This window comes from Dunckerocampus dactyliophorus, chromosome 10, assembly GCF_027744805.1.
Source record: "Dunckerocampus dactyliophorus isolate RoL2022-P2 chromosome 10, RoL_Ddac_1.1, whole genome shotgun sequence".
NCBI classification, from domain to species: Eukaryota; Metazoa; Chordata; class Actinopteri; order Syngnathiformes; family Syngnathidae; genus Dunckerocampus; species Dunckerocampus dactyliophorus.
The window spans coordinates 31,636,739-31,658,253 of NC_072828.1; the positions used below are offsets into that span (position 1 = coordinate 31,636,739).

A 21,515-nucleotide genomic window follows, 5' to 3' on the forward strand; every position below is an offset into this window, starting at 1 on the left:
CACGTTTGATGTTTTATTACAAATGTGCATATTAATAAGGATATCTTCCAGGCTTCCTTTGCATTTTGTGTTGTCTTATGATATACACAGCATGTATCTTGGCTAAGGCATTGAGTAACATGAGAACTATGTGAGTACAAATGGCAACCAACACAACTCTCAAGGTGGCATACATGTTGATGTTCACAGGTCAACTCACAACAAACAAAAACAAAAACTGCAAGTAATTACTGCTCGTGTGTGAAGCAGTCAACAGCGATGGTCCTCGAACTTTTTACACCAAGTACCACCTCAATTTTGTCATTTTATTTTAAAGAAAATCTCTGGTGTTCCACTAGATGGCGCCTGCGTACCACCAGTACCGCAGTTTGAGCACCACCAACGTAGCTGAAATGGATTGCATTTTATGTTCCATTCTAGTGTAGTTCCCTCTTGAAGACAATGTCACTGATAAGTGTGCATTTCATTGTACAAAGTGCCTTCATGTATTGATGAGCTAGTATGGTTCCATGAGTATCACACTACGTATTTATACACATCCCATGAAATACAAGAACCTTACCCTGCAATGAGGGCCTTTATTGCCTTTCGTCCCATCTTCCTATGCAAGCACCTCCTTCAAGTGCACTTAAAGAAGGAAGTGCTGAGTCAGTGATGCTTTGTGGCGTATGAACGTTTTCACAGTTGAGAGTCGATTCATCGTCAGCAAGAAGCCGCTTGAACGCATCAAACTTTGCATGCACTTCCACTTTCACATGACAACGTTTGCGTGTGGACAGCCCCCCATCATTACTATAAGCATATACTTTCTTTTTTTTTGCTTGAATTTTCCATAACTTCTTACAATGTTGTCATCACGTCCCCCCCAAAATAGTTAGCACTTCAACCAATCGACTTCCAATTTGGCAAAGTAAGAATAAATGTAAACTTGCACTCCAGTCAATGATGCAACACATCATCACATGACCTGACCTGCACTAAAACACCAACACCCTCACCAGCCTTCATGCTTCATACTGGCCTCATGTGCGTGACACCACCCTTCCTCCCCAGCAGGACGTCAGTACAAACGTTGCATGCTTTGCCTCTCTGTGCTTGTTGCTTTTCATTTATTGGTATTAATGTTTCTTATTCTTTTTCTTGTGTTGTCTTTCTCTTTTTTTGGGAGAATGAACAGAATAAGAATTTCATTGCGTAGCATAACTACCTGTTTTACTATGCATATGACAAGAAAACTCTTCAATCTTCAATCATGCTTCATCATGCTTCATGACCCTTCATGACCCTTCATGATTCTAAGTGATGCTTCGTGATGCTTCGTGATGTTTCCTGGTAAAGTGTGTAAAGTGTGGAGGACGGCTGGTGAGGAGGTCCAAGTGAGGTATTTTACTTCCCATGGCTTCTGCTGCTGTTGCTGGTGATGATGTCATCATACTGTGGCGGAGGCTCCGTCTCTACATGTACGTCTGCGTGGCCCACGGCCTCCTCGTAGGATGGCGGCGGGTCGCCGGCGCTGCCTCGCCCCGACATGACCTCTGAGCCGGGGTAAGCGGGGCTGCTGTGGACGCTGAGTTCTGAGTGGTCGCCTGGGTGGTAATCCCTCCCCCAGTGGTCCATGGAGACCACGGACAGGACGTGGTCGTGATGGTGGGAGCGGTCCGGGCCGGGGCTGTGCTGCGAGCGTTTGCGGGAGTGACAGCGCCACACGGTGATGGCGACGGCGCCGATGATGAACACCACCGTCAGCAGCGGCACGATCAGGTAGAGAGAGTGGACTCCGCCCACCACCGACTCCAGACCTCCTGATGGGCTGCTCTCACGTACGTACTCCTCCCAGAAGCGCCTCTGCGGACAACACGCAGAAGATGACAGTGAGAGGCGTGCTAACGTGTGAAATAAGCAATGACCACATTCCAACTGCGCACAAGCACTTCCTGTCTGACTCCCAGCAGTCACATGACATCATAGCTGTCACATGATATCATCAGCCTGCAATTGTTTTTTAACAAATACACCCCCACCCCACCCCCACGCTGTTCTTCCTGTTAATCACCACTTCCTGAAAAGGCACACACACACACACACACACGGCTGACTGACATCGACATAAGCAGTTGTCGACATAAGCAATCAACCATCAGTTCCAGTTTTACTTGTGACTTTGGAACTTTTGGTCTTTTTCCTAACAGATCCGTCAGGTGTGTCTATCCAAAAGCATCTGTTTTTCTTGTCATGTTCAATGCCAGTTATGCTAATTAGACATCCCCACTTGCTACAAATAGATTGCAGTCCTGTGGGAAACACTCAACTGGGCACCGTCCACACAAAAACCTTCCTGGGGTTCATTAGGAAATGGTAGCATCCAGACGGGACGCATCAGTGGGTGACAGGGACGTAATACACACGACAAAACAAACCATAGAAGAAGAAAGAACGCACGTGGAATTCCTTGTACGGGTCACTTTGGAGAATAAGACTGGCTAAGTCATGCCAGTCCAAATATTCACATCTTATCTTGTTGGCTTCTGGTCCTTTTCTAAGAACAGCAGTTTGCTCGTCCACACGGAAACCACAAGTCGTCGTTTTCAGATTTTCCGGCTCCGGAAGCCGTTTAAAAAATAAAAAGTTTGGGTGCGGATGAGAGGCTGAAACCCTGAAATACTTAGCGCGTCTTGTCAGGCAACCTACTTTTCTACACCCGAGCAGGTGCACTCATGAGAGAGGAGGCGACACGGTCGGCATCTCACCGTCTTCTCGTCGTTCTCGAAAGCCTCGCGGGCCTCCTCGTAGGTGCAGATCTCCTCGCGGCACTCTCTCTGGATGTTACCCTGCTTCAGCTCCTCCAGCAGGAAGTTGGCCCTGCGCAGCCGCCGCAGCACCGAGTGGGCCACGTCCGCCGGCAGGAACACTGGGGTGGGGGGAGACATTTGTGAAAACAGACACCAGCAGGGAGGAGGACATACGTAGAACAGCAAAGAAAGTGTTTGGAGGAGGGCAGGACGGCTCACACGGAACAAAAAGAGGAAGAACAAAAGCAGCGGCCACGTTCATGCACGCTAACGCTGCATCCTGGGATGAACTGGTCACATCTGCGAGAAGAACCCTCATGATGCCAACATGTCACGCCATCCATGTGACTCGAGGAGCAGAAACACATGAAGGGAAACTCCCAGGAGAGGAAAAAGCGTGAAGACAAAGGAGCAGGAAGAAGCAGCAGAGTCGCTTGCTGGGAAGCTTGACAAACATTGTTGGAGCCGACACAACAAAGTCAAGAAAGTTGCTGCAGGGCTAAATAAATACAAACTTACCACTCCCCATCTTTCCTGCAAGTCCCTCTGGGGGCGGGGGGCTTTATCTGGGGGAGAATTAAAAACACAATTTTTAAACTTGCTGATGAAAGTCAGACTTTTCAAAAACTGTCATCGTTCCAGCAGGAAACCGTTTTACCTCTGTGTTCCTTCTTCGTAATCTTTCCCATCTAAATCCAATTCAACCCCCCCAGACGCCCAAAATAGCAACAAAAAAGACATTTCTTAGCCTTTCTTAGATTAAGCTGAAGCTAGTCAACTACTTTGCTTGTTAGCTTCCCTTGCTGCTAATCAACAATGGCACCTGAAGCCACAATGGAGGATGCAAGTGGAACTGATCTGTGTGCTACAACACTCTTATTGCCAATGCTGATCCAAAATTGGTGGCAAAGGCTGAAGACTAATTGCCGCGGTGGCAACAGGAGACAGGGAAGGAACGTGACAATCCGCGTAAGCAACCTCTGTAAATATGTAGCGCTACCTTCAACGTGGCGCTCCGGTAGCTTTTGTGGCTCCAAGTGGGTTTTCATTTGGTGGAAATGGACCCAAGCGGCTCTTTTGAGGCTAAAGGTTGCTGACCCCCGCCCTAGACGTACCAAATCAATGTGAAGCAAACACAACATGTCAGCAAAGACGCAAAAATGTCCTTCACTGTTTTCCAAAGTCAAAGCTGATGTGTGTGAAGATCCTCTTATGCTTTCAACGCAAACATAATACAGCAGCTCTGCTTTATGGAGGACCATAGCCTAACTAACCTAACACTAACCCTAACCCTACGCACGCTCATAAATATTCACACCCGAGAGGCTAAAATCAGAGAATATTGACATTTTTACCTTTCAAAAACTATGAATCCCAAATAGTTGTTGATGAACTGGATAATCCATTCGTCATTGATTAGTTACTTTTACAGGCAGGAAAATAATGTGGAATACCCGTGACGATTGGATGGTACTGATTGTTGATATGGACTTCCTGTACATTAAATGCATTGCTGGCAACTTTCTTTGGCCCCGTGACAGGTTATTTAGCAGTCGCGCTGTATTTAAACGTCTGCCAGTAACACGTTGGCACAGTCCGACTGATGGGAGAAAAATTCAGCTTGTTAGCTTTAAAAAGGAGACCAAAATCTACTTTTATACTGAAATATCAATACTTCCGATACCAGCTCTTCCGTTTCTCAAATGAAAATATCGATACTTTTGACACTTCAGTCATTTAAGGTCATGTTTGTCTTGAAAAGATGACCGATCGTAAACGGAGCCATGTGTGGACAAAGTTTTCATCATTTGTTTTAATTCTTACTTTACTTGTTTTCTTTTTAAAAAATTGTTTATAAGACAATTTTCATATATTTTATAGGATTTTATCCTGTGTTTTAATCACCCCGCTAGCTAAAGGTACTTGAGGGTTTAAAATAAATAATTATATTATTATTACAATATTCATTCCTTTCAATTAATAATTTATTACATAAATTACTCAATTAAATGTCTCGTATTCTTTATGCTATGATATGAAATACACGAATTTTAAGTATCGGATCGTACCGTCGACACCAGCCTGAATTTTACTCAGTATCGAAATTATTGGTATCGCGGATGACTACTTTTAAGGCAATTTAGACCAAAAAAAACCCTTCGAATGCTAAGTGCTTAGGTGCCCATGAAGAAGCCTGTCGGAAATGAAATGGTATGCAAACGCAACAAAAAAATGAATTAACAGAAAAGTGAATTGTTAATAAACAATAATAATGATAACAAATTATGTAGAGATGATGAATTGGGTTCTTACTGTTCCAATAAGAACAACACAGCCACAGCCCAAGTGTGACCGACCAATGGCGGCCTCTGTCCACTAACACTAACGGGTGGGTTTACGGAAATCGCCCAACCCAAATATAGCCACCAGTAGCGGGGACATCACTGACCGAGCGCCGCTCGTTCATGGGATATTTGGGAAAAAAAGATACTACACAGCTAGCAAGCTAAGGTCGATGGCGGATGTGCTAACGGTCTCTCGCCAGTCCATAGATGTCGTTCAGCGGGGTTGCGGCTAGCCAGCGCCCCTTATGCGACAACCGGGGATGATTTAGGGTCGCCTCGGATGCGCGAAATAACTCAAATCCCAACTTATAAAAGCTAAGAGCCCAACATTTACAATTTCATTTTAAAGTGAGTGTCGGAAAAAAAAAATATAATACAGAAGAGTTACAAATCACGTACCGTCTTCGCTCTCCAGAATGCGCTTTCACTACTGCCTCGCCTACTCTGCGGCCCCCGGAGTGTTGCTATGGTCCGTGCGCATGGGCACACCTCTTGTTTGCTTCCAGGCGTCCAATGAAACGACCGTCATTTAAAGGGACAGCACACACTTTCATGATGCTCTCACGAACACTAGAAAAATCAATACTGCTTTTTAGACGTGATACTTACACGCCTTCTCATGTGCCTTAATAAAGTAAATTCTGTTTTGTCCAGGCATAAAAGACGTCTTCGATCTTGAAGGTGACTAATAATTACATTTAAATGAAGCAAATAAAAATTCATTAATTTTTGGACACCAATTATTATTGTTTGGGATTGTCAAATGTTAGTGTCTGTTATCTTTGTATTATTTTTTTATTTTTGTTTTCAAAAATAAAACAAATACTAATGTTTCAAAAAGTAAAGCTGCACATCCAGTGCAAGAGATGGATTCAAAATTGTGCTTTTTGCAGCAAATGCAAAGCAACGTCCAAACATAGTAATGATCCAAAGGCACATAAAACAAATGCAACGTGAAAACGCTGCAGGACCACAAGCCCCCAAAACACGTGCTTATCACAATAAAAATATGCACAAATGATGAAAAAAAAATCATTTATTACGTCACCAAAGTTCCAAGTAAACATGTCAGCTACTTCTAATGGCTACTTCTGCTAGCGTTGTCAGTTGTTGTTATTTTACGACAAATGATGTCTTTTGTATTCTCAGGTAAGCTGCTATCCACAGCTGACACCATCCTAACTTTAAGTGACCCAATTTTGGCCCAACTGGAGCAGCAGAGCATCAAGTGAGGTAGTATGACACAGATGAAAACTGGTTTCCATGGCGATGGGAGCCTGCGCTATCCCCATGTGACCCAGTGTCAGTGAAAAGGTGACAGGTGGATGTCTACCCTGGGAGCTTTTATGCTGGATGGATCACCTTAACTAAAGTCACATTTCTTTTTAGGCAAATGCCAACCAAACCATCAACATTCTAACAATGCCACCATTCCACGGGAAAACCAAATCAACGTTGACTGGTTTGATAAGAAGACGGTGTAAAATCTCACCTTTTCTACGTTTCTCCTGCCTACCAGGAAGTAATGAGCTTGCTTATTGACTGCTGCGGAAAAAGCAGTAGTTGCTGGGTTGCATCCTGATGATTTAGCTTTTGCTTAACATTCCGTGTCAGTCGATGGAATGAGCAACAATTTGCAATGACCACGGATGACCCATGACCTGTGTGTGCTGCAGGTCAGCAGCGGCGATGACAGTAGTCCCCGGAGAAACCCACACATGCACGGGGAGAACATGCAAACTCCAGACAGAAATGCCCAAGGGAGATTTCAACCCAGGTCTTCCCCATCTCCAGACTGTGTGGCCAACATGCTAACCACTCGGCCACATTCAATATCAACAATATCAATATCAACAATGTAACAGCATGAGCGACACGACAAAAACACGTTATATGTTGATCTCATCACGCCAGTATCGATCCGACACTACTCTTGGTATCGATGCTATCGATTCTTGACTCGATCCGACCGCCCCTGTTGGAGAACCATTGGGAGAAAGTGAATGAATTACTTGCTGGGAAGTACGTATATCGGCGCTAGGACCCAGCAGGTGCCGCACCGCGTGTTTATGCCAGCGCTCCTCGTCAATCAGCAGTAGCGGGTCAAGCGTCCTCCGGAGTCCAGGAAGAGCGGGAGCATCTCCCCTTCCCTGCACGGAACAGCTGCGTTTTCAAATATTTTTCATGACTGGCAAGACACCTTAAAGATGATGGCTTCCTCCGTGAGTGGGACAGAGGAGGTGCGGGTGTCGACTTTGACGCCCCTGAAGTTGGTGGGGCTGGCGTGCGTCTTCCTCGCCCTCTGTCTGGATGCCGGAGCCCTGCTGAGTCCGGCGTGGGTCACAGCCGAGGACCAGTATTACCTGTCCCTGTGGGAGTCCTGCTGGAAGCCCGTCAGATCCGCGGACTGGTCCTGCAACACAACACTGGGCACCGGTAAACATCCACTCATGTCACTGCTCAACAACCCATGTTGAAAGCACGCAAAGGGTGCTAGATACATTTCAATCACTCCTAAAAGCATTCTTAGGTGGAAACAATGTTTACATTTGTCTTATAGACATATTTAATGGGGGCTAGGGAGCTTTAAATCCCTTTTAAAAGCATTGTTGAGTGGAAATGACATTTACATTTTTATTATAGACATATTTAATGGGGGCTAGGGAGCTTTAAATCCCTTTTTAAATGCATTGTTGGGTTGAAATAATTTTTTTTAAAATATACATTTAAATGATAGAAAGGGTGCTAGATAGCTTTAAATAATTTTTAAAAGCATTGTTGAGTGGAAATGACATTTACATTTTTATTATAGACATATTTAATGGGTGCTAGGGAGCTTTAAATCCCTTTTAAAAGCATTGTTGGGTGGAAATATTATGATTAAATACGCATGTTAATGATAGAAAGAGTGCTAGACAGCTTTAAATCCCTTTTAAAAGCATTGTTGAGAGGAAACAAGGTTCATGTTTAGATGATGCAAAGCAGGGGTGTCCAAACTTTTTCCACCGAGGGCGATATAATGAAAAATCCCAAAATGCGGCACTTTATGTTTTTATATATTTTTTGAAGTGTGTAAAAAGGCTAAACAGTAGTAAATAAATGAAACCACTTGTTTCCGCTTGTTGTCTTTTTCTGATCTGAATGAATGAGATCGGACTTGAAGGACCCCCCAATGTAGTCGTCCTTTTGGGACACGTAGGACTGCGTAAGTGTCATTCCATGATGCTTTCGGGTTGAGAGTGTTGTTTTGCACGGGGTGGGCTGGGGGTCACGTGTGGAAGCTGAGGGGTGAATGTTCATTACGTGATATAATTGGATCCTTCGTTGAAAATGCTCACGTTTCTACATGAAAGAGAAGAGTGGATAACGGGCGGCACGCGTGGGAAATAAAGCTTATTCTCCAGCCTGGCATCAAAGTGTGATGAGCAGACTGAGCCAAACTATTTGTTCATGTAACTTTCTGTTTGTAGGAATCTAGGTTAAGCTTTTTCTTGAAATGTTTGTCTTGAGAATGATGTGGGAATCGAGCCCAGCCAGGACAGTCCAGCTGGGGTTTCATTTGGCCTTTTGTTGCTGACAGAATGAGCCTTTGTGTCTACTCGCTGGCCCACAAGCAAGGACTCCCCCAAGAGATCCAGATGCCTGGAGATTAGTAACCTGGGAAACAAGTGCAGCGCTCTAGCAATGCTCACTTCCACCAAGCAGTAGGAATGCCTCAACATAGACTCCTCTTATCTGGAGGAATGTCATATTATTATTATTATTATTATTATTATTATATTATTATGTCAGTTGTGCTGCTTGTCAACTGCTGGACTTTTGAATGCCACCTTTCAACATGCATGTTTTGCGGAGTACCCGGAGAAAACCCACCCACGCACGCACGGGAAGAACATGCAAACTCCACACAGATGCCCAACAGAGATTCCAACCCAGGTCTTCCCCATCTCCTGACTGTGTGGCCAACATGCTAACCACTCGGCCACCGTGCCGCCCAATTTTCTTTTTTCGATCCAATCCCCTTTATTTACAAATATAACACATTTCACTTTCCAAACTAGTAAAACAATCAAAAGTAAAAAGGAAACAGTATTTTTGGTGAATGTGTGATGACAACCTTTATAAAAACAGGACAGCCGTGATTAGCATCCATCCATTCATTTATCTTTGGTGGACTGCCACAAATAAATGTGGCGCCACCTGTTGGCCCTCGCTCATAAGCACATTATGAGGGGACCACAGCACATGGCATGGTAACTCTTCTTCTTAACACACCTGGTCTGCCAGGGAATAAGAGGACGTAGCAGGAGGGATCAGCGTTGCCGACTTAGCAACTTAGTTAGAAAGTGTCACGACCCGGCTACGTTCTGTTTTTCAAAAAGGCAACGACCACAAATGTAGCCTCTTTTAGTGGTCCTATTGGACAAGTTTGGGGACTAACATGATAGCATGTCCATCCCTTGCCACGCTACAGGAGGTGCAATGTGGTTTTGGTCCTGGTGGCGGAACCCTGGACCAGCTTGTACCCTTGCAAGGGTGCTGGAGGGCACATGGGAGTTTGCCCAACCGGTCTACATGTGCTTGGTGGACTTGGAAAAGGCACTGGACCGTGTCCCTCGCTGTCCTGTGGGGGGTGCCCCGAGAGTATGGAATTGGTGGCCCACCGTGACGTGCCATTGGGTCCTTGTAGAAGCAAAGCAGGAGCCTGGTTGGCAAGGCCACCCTTTGTCACCCGTTCTGTTCATCATTTTCATGGACACATTTTCTAGGCACAGCCAAGCCGTCAAGGGAGTCCAGTTCTGGGGCCTTAGGATCTGGTCTGCTATTTGCAGACTATGTGGTCCTGATGGCATCATTGGGCTCTGACCTTCAGCATTTACTGGGGGGTTTGAGCTGAGTGTGAAGCTTCTGGGATGAGACTCAGCACCTCCAAATCTGAGGCCGTGGTTCTCAGTGGGAAGAGGGTGGGTTGGGAATGAGGTCCTGCCCCAGGTATCTCAGGGTCTCGTTCACAAGTGAGGGAAGGTTGGAGCGTGAGGTGGACAGGCGGATCGGTGCAGCGTCTGCAGTAATGCGGTCGCTGTACCGGACCGCCGTGGTGATGAGAGAGCTGAGCCGGAAGGCAAAGCCGCTGCTCCTTCACAGGACAGGAAACAGTTGAGGTGGCTCAGGCATTGAAGAAGGCCCCAGGCGAGAACATGGACACGTTGGAGGGATTATGTCTCACAGCTAGCCTGGGAACGCCTTGGTGTCCTCCCGGTGGAACTGGAGGAGGTGGCCGAGGACCAGGAAGTCTGGACTTGCCTACAGACTGCCGCCCCTGCAACCCACACCTGGATAAGTGCAAGAAAATGGAATGAATTGAATCCTTTGCCACTTGGCGTGTGGAATTTCACAGCTTCACTCTATCATGCTTTTATATAGAAATACATCCATGAATAAATCAGGCTGGACGTGTGTGGCCCATTACTAGTCCAAAATATGCATATGTAGGAATTGAAATGTTGCTATTTACATTGAAAATGGTATGTATTTTTGGCCTAAATGGAGCATTTTCAAGGATAAAAATGGCAAAATGAAGTCAAATAAAATATGAGACATTCAGAAAATGCATTCCAAGACATTTGTGGTGATATGTATGTAGTATTGCACACTTGTCATTAGGTGTCAGTAATGTTACATTGATGGGACAATACAGTACACAAGTGGAAGTAAAAAAAAAAAAAAAAAAAAGAATAACAAGGAACTCCCCCAATGCTAACATGTCTTATTTTGTCTTATGATGTCTACTGTATAGGAGTGTGAAGGTGACTATACGGGTGTTATTTCATGTCTAGAGGGCTCTAATCATGTCAAAAAACATATTTAGGTGGTAAACAAGTTTTCTATATCTTATATATCTTATTTTGTCTTATGATGTCTACTATATTGGGTAGTAGGAGTGTAAAGGTGACTATAGGGGTGTTATTTCATGTCTAGAGGGCTCTAATCATGTTACAAAACATATTTAGGTGGTAAACAGGTTTTCTATGTCTTATTTTCTCTTATGATGTCTACTATATTGGGTAATAGGAGTGTAAAGGTGACTATAGGGGTGTTATTTCATATGTAGAGTGCTCCAATCATGTTAAAAAATGTATTTAGAAGGTGCTAAACAGGTTTTGTATGCGCTAACTAGCAAAATATTCCATTGATAAAGAAGAATTGTACTTAGAAAATCGTACTTGGAAAAGGACGTATGAGGGTGGGGTGTGGAACCATTGAATTGCCATAGAGGAGGGATGGGATTACTGTAACACGCTTGTCAATGTAAAAGTACTCACAGGGGTGACAAACACGCTTCCATTGTTGGGAATAAAGGCTTTGTAACGGTGAGAGTTTGAGGGTGGAACAGATGAATTCTATTTGTATCACGTTAGTGTGGAAATGTTCTGTTGGTGTGACGACACTTTTTGCTTCTGGTTTAAGGGTTGCGTGAGGGCAGGTCACGCAGGGCGCCATCTTCCTCCAAAAAAAGACTTGTGGCGTGTGTGCGTCAGCACTCAAGCATAAACGCTTCGACTGGCCATTTCCTCTTCATTGATTTGAGTCCCAGTAATCGGATTGCACCTTCCTGTCTCTGGCCCACCCTTGTTCCGCCACCCTGCGTCGTGCGCTCGCCTTCAAATAAATCCTTACTTTGACAAAACGGCTGCTCGTTCTGCTCATTTAGCGTCAAAGAGAAAAGTATGGAGAGTTGTGTGTGTGGGGAATGTATGACGCTGGTGTGGATGTGAGTTGGTCCACTGTGTTCTTGTTTGTGATAACAGTGCCGTATGGGGGGGATTGTTAGTGATATCAGTGCCGTATGGGGTGGTTTGTTAATGATATCAGTGCATATGGGGGGATTGTTAGTGATATCAGTGCCGTATGGGGGGATTGTTAGTGATATCAGTGCCGTATGGGGGGATTGTTAGCGATATCAGTGCCGTATGGGGTAGATTGTTAGCGATATCAGTGCCGTATGGGGTGGATTGTTAGTGATATCAGTGCCGTATGGGGGGGATTGTTAGTGATATCAGTGCCGTATGGGGTGGTTTGTTAGTGATATCACTGCCGTATGGGTGGGATTGTTAGTGATATCAGTGCCATATGGGGTGGTTTATTAATGATATCAGTGCATATGGGGGGATTGTTAGTGATATCAGTGCTGTATGGGGGGATTGTTAGTTTGCTGGGGGGGGGGCTTAAACCAGCAACTTCCTGTTTACGAGTGAGACCGGCGGCCCTTCTGTGACACACATCTTGTTGTCTTACGGAGGGAGAAAGTCCAACTTGGCACACCGCAGGATATTTACGCATCAGAAGATCTCGCTATCTCCTCCTCCATCTGTCATCAGAGAGCAACACTGTGGCACTTCCTGTTTGCGGAGCCTTTAAGCGCTCCAGATCTGGCTGTGCGGGTCTGTTCCAAATCTGACATGAGAGCACTCACTCGCTGCTTCCTGTGCGCTGATAAGACGAGCGCTCGATGCCGCAGCCTCAGCACCGCTCTCAGCTGAAGATGATGAGGGGTCGGGGAGTTGGGAGAGCCATGAAAGACACGTGCTGTATCTTACAATGAATTTCCATGAGAGCCACATCATATATTTAAACATTGAATACAAGTACAGGCAATGTGTGCATTTTTAAGCAACAACAACAATTTCACAATAAGTCTTAAATACTTAGTGTAGGCAAAGAAATCTGAATCATCTTCTTAAATTAGAATATTTTGGAGTAAAAATGAGATGTATTCAACTTATTGATGAATAGAAGTTTTTAAAAAGAGTGATGGAGTGAAGCCATGAAGTGGATAGCCTGACATGTAATTCTCTACCAGAGCAACCACAAGTCTCTTTTCTGGCTGCCTAGCTATTTAGCTTCCTGTGTAGTCATAAACAATGGCGATGAAAGTAACGTGTTATTGATTGGTTGATGCTCCTCAGCTCGCTCTGTCGTTTCTTTTGTTGTGGCGGGAAGAACCGAGGGAAAGACGGCCAACAGCAGCTCTGGGGTCCACATCGGCGTTGATGTGCAGTTGAATTGTGGATGGGAAGGGCGGCTGGAGCATAATGCAGGCTACAGAGGGGCTCTGGACCTCAGCAGGTGGGGCTGCAGCGCTACAATCCCACGCTGGCCCCATCCTGTCCCACTCTAACGGGCCTCGTGTTTGGACGAAGTGCAGGGAAAAGATGGCTCTGCTTCGTGTTGGACTCGCTCCTCACATCCTGCACTGACAGAAACTCTCAATCCTGACGCATATTTGGTGAAAAGTAGCTGCTGTTTGCTTCTACTCCCTCGTCTTCCCTCACTTTGCTCATGGAACTTTTCATCTTTTTCTGCCTCAAAAGAAAGGAGATATTCTTGGCAAGACTGTACTTTTTTTTTTAACAGCCTGGCCTCCGTGGCTAACAATGAAATGTCTTTTATCTCCTCTTTCACACACACATCATCACCATAAACACCTACCGCAAGGCATGCTGGGTAACCCAAGGTATACTCACACCCGTCTAGATACTATTTTTCTGAATAGCGACAAAATCTAGAAACTTTTTCTGGTCTTATTGGACTCATTCTCATGAAAGCACATGTCACTTGTGGGCGCGTCTTCAGTCTAAAAATTTTACATTTTTGCCCTAAAAAAACATCCAGTGATCTTTTTGGATGGACAGGAGGTCCCAGAAGGGAAAGACTTCCAATATTCCATCAAGTCAAAAACATGGCACACTTGCTCATTCAACAGTATGGGATTGCTCCTCTCACAAGCTAATGAACCATGTAATCCATCAAATGAAAATATAAAGTATGCTTGACCACTCCTCAACACATTTATCACCAGTAAAGACAAGTCAGACAGGCCGCTAATGAATGCGATCACTCCTCCTGGGAGCTGATTAGTGACAACCAGTGAGACAAAAACACCAAACGCTTGCTCACTCAACAGTATGTTCATGCGCGGAATGCAGACAAGTCAAAAGAAAAGTCAATTAATGCAATTGCTCCTCCCACAAGCTAATGAACCATGACCAAAAAGCCAAAATAATCCATCAAATTTTAAAAAAAAAGCATGCTTGATCATTCTACAACACATTTATTAAGTAAAGACAAGTGATAAGAAAAGGCAATTAGTAAATGTGATCACTCCTCCCGGAAGCTGATGAATGACAGTGAGACAAAATACCCTAACCAAAAACAGTGGATGAACTGTGATGTAAGGGCTAAGCTACGTGCTCGTTCGACTGCATTTGTCATGGGCACCGCTGATGACTACAAAAAGGCCAGATATGACCTGAGGAGGTCCATACAAGAGGCCAAAAGACAGTACAGACAGAAGCTGGAGGGCTACTATTCCACCTCAGACCCTCGGCGCATGTGGGCGGGGCTCCAGCACATCACAGACTATCGACAGCAGAGTAGCGTAGCCACGTCCAGCCAAACCACACTTCCTGATGAGTTGAATGAGTTCTATGCCCGCTTTGACACCCAAACTCCTGATGAACAGAGAGGGTGGCTGAACCTGGGGAGCACACAGGACTCACCTCTCATGGTGACATCAGCTGATGTGCGCAGGGTTCTAAACAAAACAAACCCACGAAAAGCAGCAGGGCCAGACAACATCTCAGGACGTGCACTTCGGGTTTGCTCATCAGAGCTAGCTGATGTGCTTGCTGACATATTTAACCTGTCGCTTGCACAAGCATCTGTACCGACCTGCTTTAAGTCCACCACCATAGTGCCCGTACCCAAGAAGAGCAACGTGACCTGCTTGAATGACTATCGCCCTATAGCACTCACTCCTATTGTTATGAAGTGCTTTGAAAGATTAGTCATGACCCACATCAAAAAGAGCATCCCGGCGGCAACCGTGGACCCTCTACAGTTTGCATATCGCCAGAACCGGTCCACGGATGATGCAGTCAACACTGCCATCCACACAGCCCTTTCTCACCTACAGGGCCAGGACACATACGTCAGAATGCTATTTATAGACTATAGCTCTGCTTTTAATACAGTCAGCCCCCACAAACTCACAGATAAGCTCCTCACACTTGGCCTGTCTCCCTCCCTCTGTAACTGGGTGTTTAACTTTCTCACAGGCAGGCCCCAGTCAGTCAGAGTCCACAACCGCACATCCAGCTCAAGAATTGTGAGCACTGGGACCCCACAGGGGTGTGTGCTGAGTCCACTCCTCTACACGCTCTTCACCTACGATTGCGTGGCCTCCCAGAACAACACCAGCATCATTAAATTTGCAGATGACACTACAGTCATCGGACTGATCACTGGTGGTGTTGAAACATCATACAGAAGAGAGGTGGCGGACCTCATAGCTTGGTGTCGTGATAACAATCTCCTTCTCAATACAGATAAGACTAAAGAGATGATCATCGACCCAAGAACAAGGGAAAAGGAGCCGCATAGACCCCTGTTTATTGATGAGACTGAGGTGGAGAGGGTGAAAACCTTCAAGTTCCTTGGCACACACATCAGCGAGGACCTCACCTGGTCTCACAACACCCAACAAATGATGAAGAAGTCCCAAAGGAGACTGTACTTCCTGAGAAGACTGAGGAAATTTGGCATGCCCACCACAATCCTGAGTTGCTTCTACAGATGCACTATCGAAAGTGTCCTTACCGCCTCCATCACTGTTTGGTACGGTAACTGTACAACACGTGATAGGAAGGCACTCCAGCGGGTGATCAAGACCTCACAGAACATTGTTGGGGCAGCCCTCCCCTCACTGTAAGACATTTATAAAACTAGAGTCCTACGAAGAACACACAACCTCATCAAGGACAGCACACATCCACAACACTCATTATTCACACTCCTACCGTCAGGCAGACGCTACAGGAGTTTGAAGTCCAGGACCACAAGGCTGGCAAACAGCTTTTACCCACAGGCCATCAGGCTCCTCAACGAAGCACTCGCACACGCCGCACGCAACACACGCACACACTCATAGCACTTTATTTATTTATTTATTTGTATTATTTACTTGTATTAATGTCTCTTCTGTTGTTGTTGCTTAATTTATTGGTATATATGTTTATGTTTCTTATGTTCTTATTCTTTCATTTGTTTTCTTTCTTTTCTTGGGAGAATGAACAGAATAAGATTTTCATTGCATGGTATAACTGCTGTTGTACTATGCACATGACAATAAAACTCTCTTGAATCTCTTGAATCTTGAAAATAACCTGTCAAATAAAAAATGTATGCTTGCTCACTCCACAAAACCTTTAGCACGTAATAAAGCCAAGCCAAAAGACAAGTCAGTGAATTCATGCGATTACTCCTCCTGTGAGCTGATGAATGACAGTCAGTGAGACGAAGTTGTCCATCAAGTGAAAAACAGTACATTCATGCACGTAATAAAGAAAAGCCAAAATGAATGCAATCACTCCTCCCATGAGCTGATGAATGACTAGATCGCCCCCATTGAGGGATAAATTATTTCTACATTTCATGGCATGTTAAGCGTGAGTGGAGATTGTGCAGCCTGAGCATCACTGACCTTTCATGTAGTAGTACTAGTATTATGCAGGTGTGGCCAATGACACGTTTCCAGAAAGGAGGAGTTAGAGGGAGTAATGAAATTCTGAGCTGGCATCATGAGTGGGATGAGCGCTCATGTATGCCAGTCACCTGACAGATATTCTTTCATTTACTCTTCCCTGCGGGCTGTCGTGGTCATGGTGATGTGGAAAGGAGAAGGCAAACACTGCTGTGTCTAAACACCAAGCTGCAGTGGGAGGAGTCCCTTGGGTGTCTCGTGTGCACACCTTACCTCCCTCACGGTCCCTCACGGTCCCTCACGGTCCCACCCGCATCTCTCTCTCTCTCGCTCCATGTGTGTTCCAGACTGGCAGATCGCCACGCTGGCCTTGCTTTTGGGAGGAGCCGCCCTCACCCTGCTCTCCTTCATGGTGGCTCTGCTGTCGCTGTGCTGCTCCTGCAGGAGTCGCTGCAACAAGCCCGTGGCCGTCATGCTCTTCTCTGCAGGTACGCTGCTCACTCAACATGTACCAACAATCACACTTTGCATTTCATTACTGGACGCTTCATCAGCTCAGAAGATTAGCAACAGCTTTTTTTGTTGTGGCAATCATAAAATAAATCAGTAAATATTGGGTGAGGACAAGCAGTATACAGAAAATGGATGTTTGATTCATTCATTCATTCCAATGTGAATGACTTGGTTCCATCAGTAATGAATATGACAATAAAATACAAAGTAAAGAATATTTACATCTTAGAGTATCAGCTATGGAGGCTTTACCAAGAGAAAAATCTCTGAAATCAAAGTACATATTTAGAATGTGGCCTAGTGGTTAGCATGTTGGCCACACAGGCAAGAGATGGGAAGACCTGGTATATATATACATATATATATATATATATATATATATACACACATACATATATATATATATATATATATATATACATATATATACATACATATATATACATATATATATACATACATATATATATATATATATATATATATACATATATACATACATATATATACATATATATATACATACATATATATACATATATATATATATATATATATATATATATATATACACACACACATATATATATATATATACATATACATATATACATACATATACACACACACACACATATATTTATATATACATATACACATATACACATATACATATACAGTCAAACCTGTCTTAGCGGCCACCTTTATAGAACGGCCACCTGCCTATAGCAGCCACTGAAAAATCCCCCGCAGCAAATTTACATGTTATAGACCCTGTGTATAGCAGTCACCTGTCCAACGCGGCCAGCGGCCGCCCATTTTGTCTCCCTTGGTCAATATCTGACCGCATATAGCGGCCAAATTACCAACTCAAGTAGAAGCTTCATGCACAAAAAAGTTTCGTTTTTCAATCAATGAAGCCGTCGTGTGTAGACTTTAATTACTGAGTCCTAGCTCAGTCACAATCATTCACAAGATCCACACAAACTGTCAGTTGTTCCACATAAAAAAGCCGTCTTCTTTTGAGCTTGCTATTTCCTGGTCAAACATGTAACTTTAAGAGCATTTGCACCAAAACATTACCGCAAATTAGGCTGGGAACAGGACGTGCTCCCAGCGACGCTACAATAAAAAAAAAAACATACGCTAGCACGCATGCGGCAGCGGGAGCAAAACTGAGTTCAGTTGTACTTAATTGAAGTATTTTAGAATGTACTCACGTTATTTTTCATCAATCCTCATCCACAAATCCATCAAAGTCCTCATCTTCTGTATTCTATGTTCGTTACTAGTCTGTTAACTTGTCAGTGTTATTCAGCTCCGAAGCAAAGAAGGAAACTTCTCCTGTTGCTTCTGCCAACTTTATTTATTGAACGCGGCCACCAGACAGCAGCTCAGAACACACACACATCTCTCAGCATCGTCTCTCCTTCCTGCTTGCCCACAAGGCAAAGGTTAAACAAGCCCCACTACATAGCTGTCCAGCCAATGCCTGTAAGAAATGACACCGTTTATTTCCTGGTGTGCACTGGTCAATACTGTAATGCCGCTTGTTGTGGGGAAGGAGAGACTCACGTCGCCGATGCACTTTAATGGCTTTGTTAACAGCGGAGAACACTGCAGGACTTTACATCCACGCCAACATAAACACACTTCCCAACTCTCTCGAAACTCACAGCTAGCACTGAGCCTAGCTCTGCTGCTCGGGACGCCCACCGTCACTTCCCGATGAACTAAAGCTGTAATGACACTCTGTCGTATAAAAAGTAAAATATTAAAAACAAACATAAGACATTACTAGCACAGCTTTGTTCTGTGGGTCGTGGATATATTCTATCAGTTATTATTAAGCCTCTAGCTTCCTTTTAGTAAGTAAAAACCTTGGCTATGATTGCACTACATTGTCATGTAGACCTACAAAGTACACTTGGAAGAACAAGAGGTGAATAAATGTATTGCAACTGATGTGAAACTGATGAGGGGTAGGATTAAATAAGCTTTGCTTCTTCCTACTCCTTTTTGGACATGCAAAATTGTGAATTGTACTATGTGATGTGCTACTGTTTGACTCATATGCATGTTCAGGATGAATTAAAACCATGAACCATGATAATAACAAGCTTAGTAGTGCTGTACAACTTTTATCCGCAGTCCGCAGTGCCCTCTACTGGTCAACATTATTATAATTATTTTTTTCCCCCTTTTTTTTCCTCTACTGGTCAACATTCAAACTGGACGCCAACCTGTCTATAGGGGCCACTTTTACAGACTCCATCTAGTGGCCGCTATAGACAAGTTTGACTGTATATATATATATATATATATATATATATATATATATATATATATATATATATACACACACACACACACACATACAGTCAAACCTTTATAGAACGGCCACCTGCCTATAGCGGCCACTGAAAAAATCCCCCGCAGGAAATTTACATGTTATAGACCCTGTGTATAGCAGTCACCTGTCCAACGCGGCCAGCGGCCACCCATTTTGTCTCCCTTGGTCAATATCTGACTGCATATAGCGGCCAAATTACCGACTCATGCAGAAGCTTCATGCACGAAAAAGTTTCGTTTTTCAATCAATGAAGCCGTCGTGTGTAGACTTTAATTACTGAGTCCTAGCTCAGTCACAATCATTCACAAGATCCACACAAACTGTCAGTTGTTCCACATAAAAAAGCCGTCTTCTTTTGAGCTTGCTATTTCCTGGTCAAACATGTAACTTCAAGAGCATTTGCACCAAAACATTACCGCAAAGTAGGCTGGGAACAGGACGTGCTCCCAGCGACGCTACAATACAATATAATACTGCCTGCACGCTAAAACTATGCTAGCATATGTTTTTAAAAAGCAGTGGGAGCAAAACTGAGTTGGGTTGTACTTAATTGAAGTATTTTAGAATGTACTCACGTTATTTTTGATCAATCCTCATCCACAAATCCATCAAAGTCCTCATCTTCTGTATTCGACACAAAAAAAAGCCGTCTTCTTTGCCGTTTGCTTAACTTGTCAGTGTTCTTCAGCTCCAAACCGTAGTAAGGGCGACCTGACTGCAGCAAAGAAGGAAACTTCTCCTGTTGCTTCTGCCAACTTTACCAGAGAGCACACACACACACACACCACACACGTCTCGTCTCGCCTCGTCTCTCCTCGTCTCTCCTTCCTGCTTGCCCACAAGCCAAAGGTTAAACAAGCCCCACTACATAGCTGTCCAGCCAATGCCTGTAAGAAATGACACCGTTTATTTCCTGGTGTGCACTGGTCAATACTGTAATGCCGCTTGTTGTGGGGAAGGAGAGACTCACGTCGCCGATGCACTTTAATGGCTTTATTAACAGCGGAGAACACTGCAGGACTTTACATCCACGCCAACATAAACACACTTCCCAACTCTCTCCAAACTCACAGCTAGCACTGAGCCTAGCTCTCCTGCTCGGGACGCCCACCGTCACTTCCCGTGACTTCCTGATGAACTAAAGCTGTAATGACACTCTGTCGTATAAAAAGTAAAATATTAAAAACAAGCGTAAGACATTGCTAGCACAGCTTTGTTCTGTGGGTCGTGGATAATAACAAGCCTAGTAGTGCTGTACAACTTGTATCCGCAGTCCCACAGTGCCCTCTACTGGTCAACATTATTATTATTATTTTCTTCCCTTTTTTTTCTTTTTTTCCCCCTCTACTGGTCAACATTCAAACTGGACGCCAATCTGTCTATAGAGGCCACCTGTCTATAGCGGCCGCTGTAGACAAGTTTGACTATATATATATATATATATATATATATATATATATATATATATATATATATATATACACACACACACACATATACATATAAAATATATTTTCATGTATTATTCTAATTATTATTAAATACATACAACAAAATATTTAATATATGACCTACTTAAATGTGATGTAATGAATTACAATGGCAACATTTCATTTCAAATGGCCAATAAGTAATAAAAAAGATTTTGATCCTCTTGTGTTGCTGTGTCACAAACCAAAGTCAATCTCTGACATCAATGAAGAAAGAAAGAATATTTAGAAAATAGTACAAACAGATTTGAGGGATTTTTTTTTTTTGCCAAAACAAAGTGTGTGTGTGTGTGTGGGGGGGGACCAAATAATTAAAAATATATATATAAAAACTGTAACGAATGATGTGATTTGCTTTATTACAATAAAAAATCCATTACTTCATGTCTATAAAATGATAAAAGTATTTCATGAAAAGTGATTAAAATGTCTGTTTATCAATGTAAAGGTATGTATACAGTATATATATATATATATATATAT

The 21,515-nt window shown here is 43.7% G+C and overlaps 2 protein-coding genes across 9 annotated transcripts in view; one reads left to right on the forward strand and one right to left on the reverse strand.

Annotated features, from left to right (window-relative positions):
* prrg1 (proline rich Gla (G-carboxyglutamic acid) 1) lies at positions 1-20,914 on the reverse strand. Of its 5 annotated transcripts, XM_054789167.1 has the most exons (7): positions 20,118-20,914; positions 16,950-17,169; positions 5,534-10,467; positions 3,790-3,894; positions 3,309-3,355; positions 2,748-2,908; positions 1-1,845 (listed from the first exon to the last, which is right to left on the reverse strand). In XM_054789167.1, the coding sequence occupies exons 5-7, from the start codon at positions 3,316-3,318 to the stop codon at positions 1,387-1,389; spliced, it is 630 nt and encodes a 209-aa protein (XP_054645142.1). In that variant the 5' UTR covers positions 3,319-3,355; positions 3,790-3,894; positions 5,534-10,467; positions 16,950-17,169; positions 20,118-20,914; the 3' UTR covers positions 1-1,386. The 5 variants fall into 5 exon arrangements, with proteins under 5 accessions (XP_054645142.1, XP_054645143.1, XP_054645140.1 ...); XM_054789168.1 differs by lacking the exon at positions 16,950-17,169; XM_054789165.1 differs by lacking the exons at positions 16,950-17,169; positions 20,118-20,914 and having other exon boundaries at positions 5,534-14,904.
* tmem47 (transmembrane protein 47) overlaps positions 7,202-21,515 on the forward strand; it is a 17,997-nt gene continuing 3,683 nt past the window's right edge. For 2 of the 4 annotated variants that reach the window (XM_054789173.1, XM_054789174.1), the window contains exons 1-2: positions 7,202-7,570; positions 17,024-17,164. In XM_054789173.1, the coding sequence (XP_054645148.1) occupies positions 7,342-7,570; positions 17,024-17,164 (370 nt within the window). In that variant the 5' untranslated portion in view covers positions 7,202-7,341. The remainder of the gene's footprint in view (positions 7,571-17,023; positions 17,165-21,515) is intronic. The other 2 variants (XM_054789170.1, XM_054789171.1) reach the window with 1 other exon arrangement.

What these genes read in the sequence shown, in the direction of transcription:
- prrg1 (XM_054789168.1), bottom strand. An exon ending in TCGAGAACGACGAGAAGACG is followed by an intron (nt 1,846 to 2,747) that starts GTGAGATGCCGA and finishes TGTTGTCCGCAG; the next exon opens with AGGCGCTTCTGGGAGGAGTA.